The 14,519-nt window shown below is 34.7% G+C and overlaps 2 protein-coding genes and 1 long non-coding RNA gene across 3 annotated transcripts; all 3 read left to right on the forward strand.

The window, feature by feature from the left end:
- Nucleotides 1-411: 411 nt before the first annotated feature.
- Nucleotides 412-1,296, forward strand: LOC143254080 (uncharacterized). Its single transcript, XM_076508827.1, has one exon. It carries the CDS (start codon nucleotides 614-616, stop codon nucleotides 1,265-1,267), a length of 654 nt encoding a protein of 217 aa, XP_076364942.1. The 5' UTR covers nucleotides 412-613; the 3' UTR covers nucleotides 1,268-1,296.
- A 48-nt stretch (nucleotides 1,297-1,344) lies between these two features.
- Nucleotides 1,345-8,221, forward strand: LOC143251788 (putative RNA methyltransferase Y17G7B.18). Its single transcript, XM_076503032.1, is given in 4 exon segments — nucleotides 1,345-1,476; nucleotides 1,615-1,686; nucleotides 1,688-1,840; nucleotides 8,007-8,221. Coding segments are annotated over 4 exon segments (561 nt in total). The 3' UTR covers nucleotides 8,211-8,221.
- Nucleotides 8,222-11,289: 3,068 nt separating this feature from the next.
- On the forward strand, nucleotides 11,290-14,006 carry LOC143254081 (uncharacterized). Its single transcript, XR_013029947.1, has 2 exons — nucleotides 11,290-11,402; nucleotides 13,811-14,006. It is a non-coding gene; the product is annotated as an uncharacterized LOC143254081 (long non-coding RNA).
- The last annotated feature ends 513 nt before the right edge of the window (nucleotides 14,007-14,519 follow it).

Below are 14,519 nucleotides of genomic sequence, written 5' to 3' on the forward strand. Positions count from 1 at the left end.
AAATACTTTAGTGGGAACTCGATGGTTTGTTGACAAGTAAACAGACTTATAAGTAGTAAGCCAAAGTTTGTTTTTCATGTGCTGTTTTATAAATAAGTTAAACGTGAGAATAAATTAGGTTTTCTTGAATATTTTGTATAGTTGCAATTAGATTTCCAGTTATTTATTCTGACAGACTTTCTCGTGTGTTTTAGTAGCAGACAGTAAAACAATCTTCACTTCACTCCTGTTTACTGCTTTTACATGCAGTATTTGTCAAAACATTATTGAAGTACATAACGTACAGTGGATGTTATTTTTCTACCTAGTTTACCAGTTTCATGGTATTGTACAACTAGTAAAGTTTCAATACAACAAACTGATATTGGTGCCACAAATTTCAGAAAGAAGACTGAACTGGTTGTAATGTGTGTAATCAAAACCCTCGTATTTTTTATAGAATGATTTTAATAGATTCAAGTTAATGTCTGAAAGTTTCTGGATGTGCTTAATAAAGTACACTTATAACTTGAATTTTGAAGTATTTTATTAATTTGTTTTAATTGATCAAAAGTAAAGACCAAAATGGCTTCAGGGACCTTTGTTCAGTCGCTGGCAGTAGATTTGGTATGTGATGGTGAAGATGGATGTAATAAGAGCTCTGAAAACTTTCAGGAAGCAATATCAGAACAGAAACTGGATGTTTGTAATACAGCATTTAATGGAAACTCTCTTCCTAAAAAGTATAATGCAGCGACAAAATTCAACATACAGAAGAAAAGAAAGTGGAATGCCGAATCAGCAGTTTCAGAAAGGATATTGTATTAAAAGGCGACATACCTTTAGTGGACCTGACTTGAGGTATCTCCCAAAGAAGCGTCGTAAAAATGAACTGTTTGTTCGCCCTACAAAATTCCTTCTTGGTGGTAGCATAACTGATCCTTTGAACTTACAAAGTTTGGAAGATGAAGAAGTGAACAGGCGTGTTAATGAAAAGACACCTTATTCATCTCCTGTTCCCACCCCTAAACACCACACTCAGGTTGAGGTCCTCATCCCACCAAATATAAATGATCCATTGAATTTGAACTCTGGAGAGGAAATTGACTTTGGTTTGCTGTCTCCAAATTCAAAGCGGCGTCACCGCCATCGTCAGAAACGAAAGCGTTCTGAGAGTCAAGAGGCTAAAACTGAAATAAAAACTGAGAATGAAGTTGAAGAAGGAATGGTGTGTAAACAGAACAAGCAAGAAGAAACTCAAAATGTGATGAGGCGAATGAGAAGGTGAAAACAGAAGTTGAGGTTGGGCCAGATGTGATTGTGTCTCCTGTGCCACAAGGTTCAGCAAACAAAGTTTTAGGAAGAATGTTTCAAAAAATTCCTGTGATGACTGTCAGAAAGAAGAAAGAGAAGACACCCAACAAAAGCGTGGTCGTTCGAGACGAAAATCGAGAAATGCAGAACCACCAAATTTCAAACAGAAAATGCACAGTTTCAGTTTGGTAATTACAACAGGTACTATGGATACAGAAACCAACAGGCAGAAGATGAGCGGCTCAAATGTATGAGAAGAGAGTGGTTTGAGAACAAGGATGTGTTGGACATTGGCTGCAATGTTGGCCATTTGACCTTAAGCTTAGCCAAGATTATAATCCAAGAAAAATTATTGGACTCGATATTGATGAACAGTTGATAAGGGTTGCGAGATTTAAATGTCCGTCATTACATAACGGCAGAATTATCAAAAGGAGCAGAATTTCCAATATCAATGCTTCTATGTCACGTCCCGATTGCTGCAGCAGCTTTACCAGGAAGGCAGGATAAACCTTCACATTTTCCAAATAATGTTTTCTTTATTCAGGTAAGTCAAGCGGATATGTTTTAATGGAGTTTGTTAAAATATCGTAGCACATATTAATAATCTGGTATTAAATGTTACATTCATTTTGTTTATGTTTTGTTTTGTCTTATGAAAACCAAGTAAAACATTTGTTGGAAAACTTAACCAAAAGGAAGTTTATAACAAACATGTTTTAGAAATGTAAGTCATTGTCTTTATATCTTCATGGCACACTGATCATTAGCAACTCTAAATGGTGCTATTATATATGCAGTTTATTGGAATGTTTACAGCATATGGTCTATTTTTATTATATCAATAAAAGAAAATTACATGTTAAACAATTTATTCAGTAAACAGTGTACACTTTGAATGTTGCATGTTACGGTTTTATGTCATATGCTTTAGTGATATACAGAATTACTTATTTTATATCATGTTAGAAATAAATCATCTTATACAGAGGATAAAACCTTCCAGTTTGGATGACCCCATACTGTGGGTAAACCAACACAATGTAAATTGCTTGCTTTAGTAGCACTTCGCTAAATTGGTTTAAAGTTAGTAAAGATATGAGTACTTAATAGAAATGAAACCTAATCACACCTACAAGTTTCCATTTGTTTTGTAAACTAACATTCCAAGTTAACTTAGTGTACGCTGTTGACTAGAGTGTAGCTAGATCCATCAAATTCTTTTAACATAGAAAATTTACAATTTTATTAGCTTATACTGTTTTAATGCATCTGCAAAACTTATCAAAATCTTCTGCCCTGGTGTTTCCTGAGAGTATTACACCTAGGTTTATTTTATTTTCACAAATTTAAAAATATTTTGTACTATTAATCACTCCTTGTTAAGTTGGGCACAGTATAGTGTGGCTTCAGAATTAGTAAAACTGTCACAGTTGAAGTATTCCAGAAGATCAAACCATGTAATTATATCTAGGTTTATTTTTAGATTCACTTTTTTACTTGGACTCTGTAGATTTAGGAATTTATTTTGAAAAGTAAAGATTTTGAAGCTGGTGATCAAGATATTTAGATGACTGTTATACCAACTAATTTTGTCTCCAATCCATATGTCTCTTAATGCAATCTGTAGAGAAAACATTACGGCCATACTAAACCTGCTACACCTATATAAAGTTAAGATAATTTTCTCTTGCAGCTGTTCATTAAATAGATGACCCTTATTTTTTGTATGTGTCATGAACTTTACACATCCTGTATTAATTTTGGGAATAAACCACAAATATAATGAAAGTACAGTGAAACCTTGTTGGTCTAAATATCATCTATCTGGATGGTATTTCTTAGACAGGCCTTCTTGACAGAGTAGTTTTTGTTAATTGTCTGTGTATTTCTGTTTTCAATCTGGAAATCCATCTTATCTGTAAAAAATGTTATGAGAAATGACATATGACCATCTTTTAAGGTTTGCTATAATTTATATTTACACTTTACTGAAAGTTGTTCACAGTGACTTGCGATAGTCACATCAAGTCACAGTATCCCCATGTGTAGATATATCAACATCGTGGAAGTGTAATATTTGTTTATGTAAGAAGACAGTATTCTATATTCTATAATGAAATCTTTTGTTTGTATAAAACAATAACTTATGTGAAAATAATACTTTTTAAAGAAATTTGTATAATTATTGACAACATATAATAAATAAACTGTTTAACAGTTGTATACCCATTTTACTAATTTTACCTTTACATTTATTGAATGCTAATGCATGCTGTGAATATAATTAGATTATTAATAGCATTCATATTCATTATGGTTAAAGTATCACTAATGGCGAGGGTATACAATCGATAAAATTCATGTATTCTGTTTTTTTATAATGAAGAACGTTAATCTACATTTAATTAGCTATACTCTTTATTGGCTTTGTGTTTAGTTTTACTATATGTAAATAGGTAGCTCTAGTGAGAAATTAATATTAGTTGTATTTAAAGTGAGTTAAATTTGTCTATCCAGTTGCCTCAATAATCCTGAAGCACTTACAGAAACACATATAGTAATATTTAAACCAAATGTTGTGGGGTTAATTGTTACGCGCTAGGATGAAAAATGTTTTTTTAGATGTTTACTTTGTTAAAAGAAAGTTCACCCACACACACATACACACACTGTGGCCAAAAGTATCCAATATGTCTGATGCAGTAGTCACTGTATAAGTGAGAGTGGTTTTATGTCAGTTTGTATTGTTGCATGATGTACTATTTCTAGTTGAAAGTATTGGTGCTTTAACAGTAAGTTTATGGTCTGGTTACCATGCTGCTCAGTTAAATAAAAGTCCATTTTAAGTGTATTCAGAATTGGTTCTTATTTCAAAACCATTTATGTATTCACTATTGAAATACCACATGGGATGTGAAAAATATGTTGTATGAAGAAGTGTGGAGTTTTGTAGATGATTGATCATTTGTTGTAGGTGGACATTGTCCAGGTTTCTATTTTGGGAACTTTATTGGCTTAACAAAAAAGTATAATGAGCTAGAACAGTGGTTTTCAAGATGTGGTCCGTGAGGGCCCTCCAGATGGACTATAATGAGTCACATCAAAACAGCACCATTCTTACCATTAATTCTCTTGAGTTCTTTTGCAATGGAAAGTGAAAGCAGGTGGAGTGGTACTTATAGGTGGTCTCCAGGTTATTTTACCTTGCCAGTGTGGTTCTTAGAAGAAAAAGTTGGAGAACCACTAAGCTAGAAGCATGTAGTCTTTCTCACCTTAAAATGGGACTGCCTGCCCTCATTTTAAAGTAGAGGCATCCAAACACTTTGGTCAATTCAGTTGTATTCAGCTATTTTTTCCTTTCTATTTTGAAGAGGAGAAAATTGTAGTTTGTAATGTATTTCAGTAAAGATTATCCATTCTCACTGGCAGATGTAGGTTAACTAAAATTTCAACCAGCTAGATTCTTCGGTTCAAGATGTAGGTTACATCAGACTTCAGCCAGCTAGATTGTTTTGGTTAAAAGTATAGGTTACATCAGACTTCAGCCAGCTAGATTGTTTTGGTTAAAAGTATAGGTTACATCAGACTTCAGCCAGCTAGATTCTTTGGTTGAAAATGTAGGTTACATCAGACTTCAGCCAGCTAGATTCTTTGGTTGAAAATGTAGGTTACATCAGACTTCAGCCAGCTAGATTCTTCGGTTCAAGATGTAGGTTACATCAGACTTCAGCCAGCTAGATTGTTTGGTTGAAGATGTAGGTTACATCAGACTTCAGCCAGCTAGATTGTTTGGTTGAAGATGTAGGTTACATCAGACTTCAGCCAGCTAGATTCTTTGGTTGAAAATGTAGGTTACATTAGACTTCAGCCAGCTAGATTCTTTGGTTGAAGATGTAGGTTACATCAGATTTCAGCCAGCTAGATTCTTTGGTTGAAGATGTAGGTTACATCAGACTTCAGCCAGCTAGATTCTTTGGTTGAAGATGTAGGTTACATCAGACTTCAGCCAGCTAGATTCTTGGTTGAAAATGTAGGTTACATCAGACTTCAGCCAGCTAGATTCTTTGGTTGAAAATGTAGGTTACATCAGACTTCAGCCAGCTAGATTCTTGGTTGAAAATGGTAGGTTACATCAGACTTCAGCCAGCTAGATTCTTTGGTTGAAGATGTAGGTTACATCAGACTTCAGCCAGCTAGATTCTTTGGTTGAAGATGTAGGTTACATCAGACTTCAGCCAGCTAGATTCTTTGGTTGAAGATGTAGGTTACATCAGACTTCAGCCAGCTAGATTCTTTGGTTGAAGATGTAGGTTACATCAGACTTCAGCCAGCTAGATTCTTTGGTTGAAGATGTAGGTTACATCAGACTTCAGCCAGCTAGATTCTTTGGTTGAAGATGTAGGTTACATCAGACTTCAGCCAGCTAGATTCTTTGGTTGAAGATGTAGGTTACATCAGACTTCAGCCAGCTAGATTCTTCGGTTGAAGATGTAGGTTACATCAGACTTCAGCCAGCTAGATTGTTTGGTTGAAGATGTAGGTTACATCAGACTTCAGCCAGCTAGATTGTTTGGTTGAAGATGTAGGTTACATCAGACTTCAGCCAGCTAGATTCTTTGGTTGAAGATGTAGGTTACATCAGACTTCAGCCAGCTAGATTCTTTGGTTGAAGATGTAGGTTACATCAGACTTCAGCCAGCTAGATTGTTTGGTTCAAGATGTAGGTTACATCAGACTTCAGCCAGCTAGATTCTTTGGTTGAAGATGTAGGTTACATCAGACTTCAGCCAGCTAGATTGTTTGGTTCAAGATGTAGGTTACATCAGACTTCAGCCAGCTAGATTCTTTGGTTGAAGATGTAGGTTACATCAGACTTCAGCCAGCTAGATTGTTTGGTTGAAGATGTAGGTTACATCAGACTTCAGCCAGCTAGATTCTTTGGTTGAAGATGTAGGTTACATCAGACTTCAGCCAGCTAGATTCTTTGGTTGAAGATGTAGGTTACATCAGACTTCAACCAGCTAGATTCTTTGGTTGAAGATGTAGGTTACATCAGACTTCAGCCAGCTAGATTCTTTCGTTGAAAATGTAGGTTACATCAGACTTCAGCCAGCTAGATTCTTGGTTGAAGATGTAGGTTACATAGACTTCAACCAGCTAGATTCTTTGGTTGAAGATGTAGGTTACATCAGACTTCAGCCAGCTAGATTCTTTGGTTGAAGATGTAGGTTACATCAGACTTCAGCCAGCTAGATTGTTTGGTTGAAGATGTAGGTTACACTCAGACTTCAGCCAGCTAGATTCTTTGGTTGAAGATGTAGGTTACATCAGACTTCAGCCAGCTAGATTGTTTGGTTGAAGATGTAGGTTACATCAGACTTCAGCCAGCTAGATTCTTTGGTTGAAGATGTAGGTTACATCAGACTTCAGCCAGCTAGATTGTTTGGTTGAAGATGTAGGTTACATCAGACTTCAGCCAGCTAGATTGTTTGGTTGAAGATGTAGGTTACATCAGACTTCAGCCAGCTAGATTGTTTGGTTGAAGATGTAGGTTACATCAGACTTCAGCCAGCTAGATTGTTTGGTTGAAGATGTAGGTTACATCAGACTTCAGCCAGCTAGATTGTTTGGTTGAAGATGTAGGTTACATCAGACTTCAGCCAGCTAGATTCTTGGTTCAAGATGGGTTACATCAGACTTCAGCCAGCTAGATTCTTCGGTTCAAGATGTAGGTTACATCAGACTTCAGCCAGCTAGATTGTTTTGGTTAAAAGTATAGGTTACATCAGACTTCAGCCAGCTAGATTGTTTTGGTTAAAAGTATAGGTTACATCAGACTTCAGCCAGCTAGATTGTTTGGTTGAAGATGTAGGTTACATCAGACTTCAGCCAGCTAGATTCTTTGGTTGAAGATGTAGGTTACATCAGACTTCAGCCAGCTAGATTGTTTGGTTCAAGATGTAGGTTACATTAGACTTCAGCTAGCTAGATTCTTTGGTTGAAGATGTAGGTTACATCAGACTTCAGCCAGCTAGATTGTTTGGTTGAAGATGTAGGTTACATCAGACTTCCAGCTAGATTCTTTGGTTGAAGATGTAGGTTACATCAGACTTCAGCCAGCTAGATTCTTTGGTTGAAGATGTAGGTTACATCAGACTTCAGCCAGCTAGATTCTTTGGTTGAAGATGTAGGTTACATCAGACTTCAACCAGCTAGATTCTTTGGTTGAAGATGTAGGTAAACTAAAACCTTAGCTCACGAGATTATTTTCTATTTGTAGCCACAGAAGGTAGGAACCTTGTGGTCAGTCTTCTTTTGTTGTCTATTCTCAGCTTTTCTGACTTTGTCCTTTGAAGGTAGACAGTTGTAAGCTTGTGTTCAGTCCATCCTACATACATCCTATGAAGATATAGGATGCTTGGGATCTTTAACTACTTTCTGTTCCATCTTCTGTGGTCTCAGAGGAAACTAGATGCACACAATCACTTTCTCATCTCAGTAAAAACTGTCTGTCCTTATTTTAAGATTATTATTTTATTATTTGTATTTCCATATTTTTAAAAATTCTTTATCAAATATTTGTATTTAAATTGCCATTATTGTGATAGGTGAGCAGTATAAATGACATGTAGTGTTTTTTATGTACATGTACCAAAAGAAAATGCACAGTTGGATAACTAAATCTGTATGTTTCTGTTTATTATTTTCAGGGTAACTATGTCCTGGAAAGTGATGAACTGCTTGAGGCACAACAACCAGAATTTGATTGTATTCTGTGCTTGAGTCTCACCAAATGGATTCACCTAAATTGGGGGGATGAAGGGTTGAAGAGGGTCTTTCAAAGGATGTATGCCCAGCTTCAGTCCTGGAGGAAGAGTAATCCTGGAAGCACAAGCTTGGAAGTCTTATGCTAGGAAGAAGAAATTGACAGTAAGTTTTTGTCACAAAGTTACTGTTCTAGACGTCCTGTTATGTTTCAATGTTTCTGTGGTCTAAAGAAATTTTAAGGAGAAACTTAAGAACCAGTTATCTTTATTTTTATAAGGAATGTTGTAAACTTTTGTATTTATATTTGCTGTTGGCACTGATAAAAGTTAGTCTTAAAAATGAAAGAAACAAAATATTTCTTAAAGTAAAGAGAAATGACAGTGGACAAAGAATGTGTTAGTACATGTACAGTATCATATTGTGTAGTCACTAAGAGCTGGAGTGTTTAGTAAAGCAGGTTTCTGCAGGTATAGTATTGATAGTTTATTTTCGTGACAGTGGTTTTTCTTTTTGATACTAGCTAACAAATGGTTGTTTTGTATGAGGAAGGAAAATTCTAAAGGAATTGAAGTGACTAAGAACACTCTACGAATTGCTTTTTCTTATTTTATTGTATCTGGTTTCAGTTGGGTTTTTTTCCCATGACTTATGTACTTTTAGCTGTATTTTTAATTTTATTGTAAATAAAAATAAAAAAAAAGATTGTTTGATTTCAAGGTTACGATGTATGTTTGTTAGGTTAGATAAAAAGATTCCTGGCTTCAAATATAAGGGATAATGAAAATATTTACCACATGTTTGATTTCAAGGTTACGATGTATGTTTGTTAGGTTAGATAAAAAGATTCCTGGCTTCAAATATAAGGGATAATGAAAATATTTACCACATTTGCATACACAAATACTAGAAGAATAAGGCAAAGGTGGTTTCACCATGTGACAGGATGAGAGCATCTTGTCAGTTGGCTGAATTTAACTTGCTGTTAAAGTGGTTGTAGGATTCAAATAATTCACCCAGGTACTCGCAGGTTGGGAGTGAATTTTCTGTTGTTAGATGTTTTGCAACTTGCAAAGTTCCACATGAACATATTTGGATGTAACATAAAATTTAATTACAGTATAAAACTTCCAGATTGAGTTACTGAACTGTTTCAAGTCTGATTCATGTTCAGTTAAGGTGATGATGCCTTGTAATTTTATACAACCAAACAATATTTTCTGTTCAGTTCCTATTTGACTGTGATAACATATATATGTCTGTAGATGTTTTCATTCATTTGAACCTTTTTTTCAAGTATTTTGTTATTGCAGATACAGTGTACATTTGAGATTGTCAGAAGATAAGTGAAAAAAAAACGTATATGTAAATATGCAGCATTATGATGCTTAATTTACTTAAACTAATCATTTGTAAAGCATAGTTTCCTCATTTTTTATGATTTACAAGGTTGGTTAAGTGACAGACCCCACATAACTAGAATATAGAAAATAACATAATATAAAGTCTTACTGAAAACAGATGTTTTAAATGTATTTAGGAGGTTTTATAGATTACACAAATAATATTTAAGATATTTGGGATGAAGAATAGTTTTTAATCATAAAATGAAATCACTTTGCTCTCAGACTAGGAATGAAACACTGTTTTACAAACAAATCTTTATCAAGAATATTTTATTAAAATTTGATTTTTTGTATACAAAGTACTTGTAATCTTTAGTAAAGGTATACCAAATTTTATGAAGATACATGTGCTGTATCAAAAGTTATAGTGCAGATACTTAACACACAAGTGTTTAGATGAACTCATTTATATTAAACTGGGCCCATATCAAAAGGATTAATAATCTCTCTTTACAGCTCAGTTTGACAGTCAAGGTCACTAATATTAGTTTTGTAACAGCCCCTAAATCTCTGAATGTTCCATGATTTTGTGTTTTCTCTGCCTTATTCTGACCACTTAAAGGTTCTTTGTTTTTAGTCAATTTCTCACCCCATTTGAAAATGTTTTCCTATAAAGTTCTGACTACAGATAAGACTACAGATAAGTTCTCACTTCAGATAAGTCGTTTCCTTTGTCTGTATACTTAAGGATATGATTTGTTTACTCTGAATAGACATAGTTTATTCTCATTAAAATATATTGATTTAAGGTAACCGATAAAGTAAAGTCAGAGAACTTGTATTATTTTCTGCTTTGTGTTACTTTCAAAGGTTAAAAGATAAAACATCTTCTCAGTAGGAGATAGGAAATCAGAAATGTTTCCCATAACTAAAAGATATTATTACTTATTCCTTAGTTACTTTTAATGTGCTGATCACTTGGTTAAATCAATTTTTTCTTACATAATATAGCTTTAGTTTCAAAATGCTTGTGTTTGCATATTGACAACAAATCAGATGTTGATTATACTTGTAACAGTTCTTTTAATATGTTAAATCTTCAGGTTCTTACAAGTAATATTAGGCCTGTAGCTGAGTCATTTAAAACTTTTTTTTGTTTTCTAAACATTTATTTCTTTAATTTTTATTGAAAATAATATAACCCAAAAAATCATATAAACATGAGAGTGATGTTATATTTTTAACCCAAAACATTGCTACAAGGCTATTAACTGTAATTATAATGTTACTATAACTATCCAAGGACAGATCCTTGGAGATATAATAGTCTTGGATCTTTTTTATGTGGTGGAATAAACAAGGTTTTATTATTGAATTTATATGGTAATGCATTTCTTTCTGTACAAATAAATTCATATTTATTACATGTATGTTTAATTTTATAGTTTAGTTTCATTTGCTATGTATTTTAGTGAAAGGAACATTTAATAAATAGCTTATTTTCATTTTTTTTACTGGGATGCCTCTACTAGTTGGGAGAATTTGTAAATACTATTTCCTTTCATAAGTAAATGAGTAAACTTAGAGTTTCTGTATTGTCTCTATTATATTGTAGGAAGTTATATTTGGGTTATTTAGGATTAGGTTTAATATTTCAAGGAATCCAATATTGACTGAAGTGTTAATGTTAGACTATGCTTTGGTGTAACAGCAAATGAAAACTTTAAAGAAAACTATAACTGATCCCAGTATGTCCTCTTCAGTGTTTTACATTACTCAGCTACGCACTCAGTGAGAGAGTACACTAGGGGATGTCTGTGTTATTACCTTAGATTACCATTTCATTATATCTTTTTTTCTTTCTTTCAGGAGACCATTTTTAAAATTACCAAAATATAAAGTTTCAGTCAGAACAGTTCAACGAGTATCTGTTATCAAAAGAAGTTGGATTCTCAACCTGCACGCTAGTAGACATGCCAGCCCACCCATCTAAAGGTAAGAACATTACTTGTTAGTTAATAGACATTGCCAGCCCACCCATCTAAAGGTAAGAACATTACTTGTTAGTTAATAGACATTGCCAGCCCACCCATCTAAAGGTAAGAACATTACTTGTTAGTTAATAGACATTGCCAGCCCACCCATCTAAAGGTAGGAACATTACTTGTTAGTTAGTAGACATTGCCAGCCCACCCATCTAAAGGTAAGAACATTACTTGTTAGTTAATAGACATTGCCAGCCCACCCATCTAAAGGTAAGGACATTACTTGTTAGTTAATAGACATTGCCAGCCCACCCATCTAAAGGTAAGAACATTACTTGTTAGTTAATAGACATTGCCAGCCCACCCATCTAAAGGTAAGAACATTACTTGTTAGTTAGTAGACATTGCCAGCTCACCCATCTAAAGGTAAGAACATTACTTGTTAGTTAATAGACATTGCCAGCCCACCCATCTAAAGGTAAGAACATTACTTGTTAGTTAGTAGACATTGCCAGCCCACCCATCTAAAGGTAAGAACATTACTTGTTAGTTAGTAGACATTGCCAGCCCACCCATCTGAAGGTAAGAACATTACTTGTTAGTTAATAGACATTGCCAGCCCACCCATCTGAAGGTAAGAACATTACTTGTTAGTTAGTAGACATTGCCAGCCCACCCATCTGAAGGTAAGAACATTACTTGTTAGTTAGTAGACATTGCCAGCCCACCCATCTAAAGGTAAGAACATTACTTGTTAGTTAGTAGACATTGCCAGCCCACCCATCTAAAGGTAAGAACATTACTTGTTAGTTAGTAGACATTGCCAGCCCACCCATCTAAAGGTAAGAACATTACTTGTTAGTTAATAGACATTGCCAGCCCACCCATCTAAAGGTAAGAACATTACTTGTTAGTTAGTAGACATTGCCAGCCTACCCATCTAAAGGTAAGAACATTACTTGTTAGTTAGTAGACATTGCCAGCCCACCCATCTGAAGGTAAGAACATTACTTGTTAGTTAGTAGACATTGCCAGCCCACCCATCTAAAGGTAAGAACATTACTTGTTAGTTAATAGACATTGCCAGCCCACCCATCTAAAGGTAGGAACATTACTTGTTAGTTAGTAGACATTGCCAGCCCACCCAACTAAAGGTAAGAACATTACTTGTTAGTTAATAGACATTGCCAGCCAACCCATCTGAAGGTAGGAACATTACTTGTTAGTTAATAGACATTGCCAGCCAACCCATCTGAAGGTAAGAACATTACTTGTTAGTTAATAGACATTGCCAGCCAACCCATCTGAAGGTAAGAACATTACTTGTTAGTTAATAGACATTGCCAGCCAACCCATCTGAAGGTAGGAACATTACTTGTTAGTTAGTAGACATTGCCAGCCCACCCATCTATAGGTAAGAACATTACTTGTTAGTTAGTAGACATTGCCAGCCAACCCATCTGAAGGTAAGAACATTACTTGTTAGTTAGTAGACATTGCCAGCCCACCCATCTGAAGGTAAGAACATTACTTGTTAGTTAGTAGACATTGCCAGCCCACCCATCTGAAGGTAAGAACATTACTTGTTAGTTAGTAGACATTGCGAGCCCACCCATCTGAAGGTAAGAACATTACTTTTTAGTTAATAGATATTGCCAGCCCACCCATCTGAAGGTAAGAACATTACTTGTTAGTTAGTAGACATTGCCAGTCCACCCATCTAAAGGTAAGAACATTACTTGTTAGTTAGTAGACATTGCCAGTCCACCCATCTAAAGGTAAGAACATTACTTTTTAGTTAATAGATATTGCCAGCCCACCCATCTGAAGGTAAGAACATTACTTGTTAGTTAGTAGACATTGCCAGTCCACCCATCTAAAGGTAAGAACATTACTTGTTAGTTAGTAGACATTGCCAGCTTATCCTTCTAAAGGTAAAAAGGTCATGCTTCCATATTTGGTACTGTTATGACCAGTACAGCTTTAGGAACAGTCATGCTTCCATATTTCGTAACACTTACGGCAAAAGAAGTGGTTTAATTATTTTGAATGATGCTGTGTGTGTACAGTATCTCACTCTCCTACAAAACACTCTGGGTCAGCTGCTCCTTGTATGCCCTTTCCCATAATCCTGCCTTTGTTAGCAGTCAGAATGAGGTAGTAATTAATATATAAGGAATAATTAGTTATTAATTAATATTTAGATTTGAGTGATGGTTTAGGTTGCTAACTATAATAATAAAATATCTAGTCACTAATTATTAGTAATGAGAGCTCTATTAACCTGTGAAAAATGAATATTTATTAAAATGTATAGTAATTATGAATTTTCAGAATGCCTTTTAAACTCCTGAAGGTTGAGGTACACGCTCTTTCCACCTGGTTTTAACAAAACACGATATTTTCGTTTATTTGTAGGGTTTTGTCGACCGATTTACGCTTTCACCAAGGCTGAATCTGCTTCTGGAGGATTACCATTGAATTGTGAAGATAACTTGTAAATTTCTCAGTCATAAGCTAATTCCATGTGGATTCATTACTGTTTTAAGTGCTAGTTGTAAAGGAATTATTAGCTCCATCTGAACTGAAGGTTAATAAAGTCTTGTCAGAGAAACAGGATTCACAATGGTCTTTCCTTTCTTCTTAGGATTGTTTTTTTTTTTACTTGGAATTTCACATTTTGTTATTTAAGAAAACTTCTGTTCAAGAGGAAGATAGAGCATTTTGTACGCTCAATGGTATTATGCAATGATTTTTTTTAAAGTAGTAGCATTACATTGTATATTATAATAACAGTTATACAAAGAAGATGATTGGTTTAATCAGATTTAGCTTGATCATTGTAAATCCGACTTTCAGAATTGCATTTAACATTTTCATTGTTACAGTATACCAGTATGGCCTAAATGTTGTAAGTGGTGGTCAGTTCCATTATTCACTGGTGAACAAGTAGTCCATGAGTTGGTGATGTGTGATGCTGGTCAGTTGCCTTTTTTATTCTTAAATGGCAGTTGGAAGTTAGGAATGGAAGCAGGGCAAGCTAGTAGCTTAGTCATAGACAAAATAGAAAAGAGCCATTACCATAAAGGTTACTGTTGTACTACTGATGAGAAAGTTTTCATCTCTT

Source organism: Tachypleus tridentatus, chromosome 6, assembly GCF_004210375.1.
Source record: "Tachypleus tridentatus isolate NWPU-2018 chromosome 6, ASM421037v1, whole genome shotgun sequence".
NCBI lineage: Eukaryota > Metazoa > Arthropoda > Merostomata > Xiphosura > Limulidae > Tachypleus > Tachypleus tridentatus.

Excerpts from the sequence above, each read along its gene's own strand:
- LOC143254080 (XM_076508827.1), top strand. The coding sequence starts at position 614 with ATGGTGAAGATGGATGTAATAAGAGCTCTGAAAACTTTCAGGAAGCAA.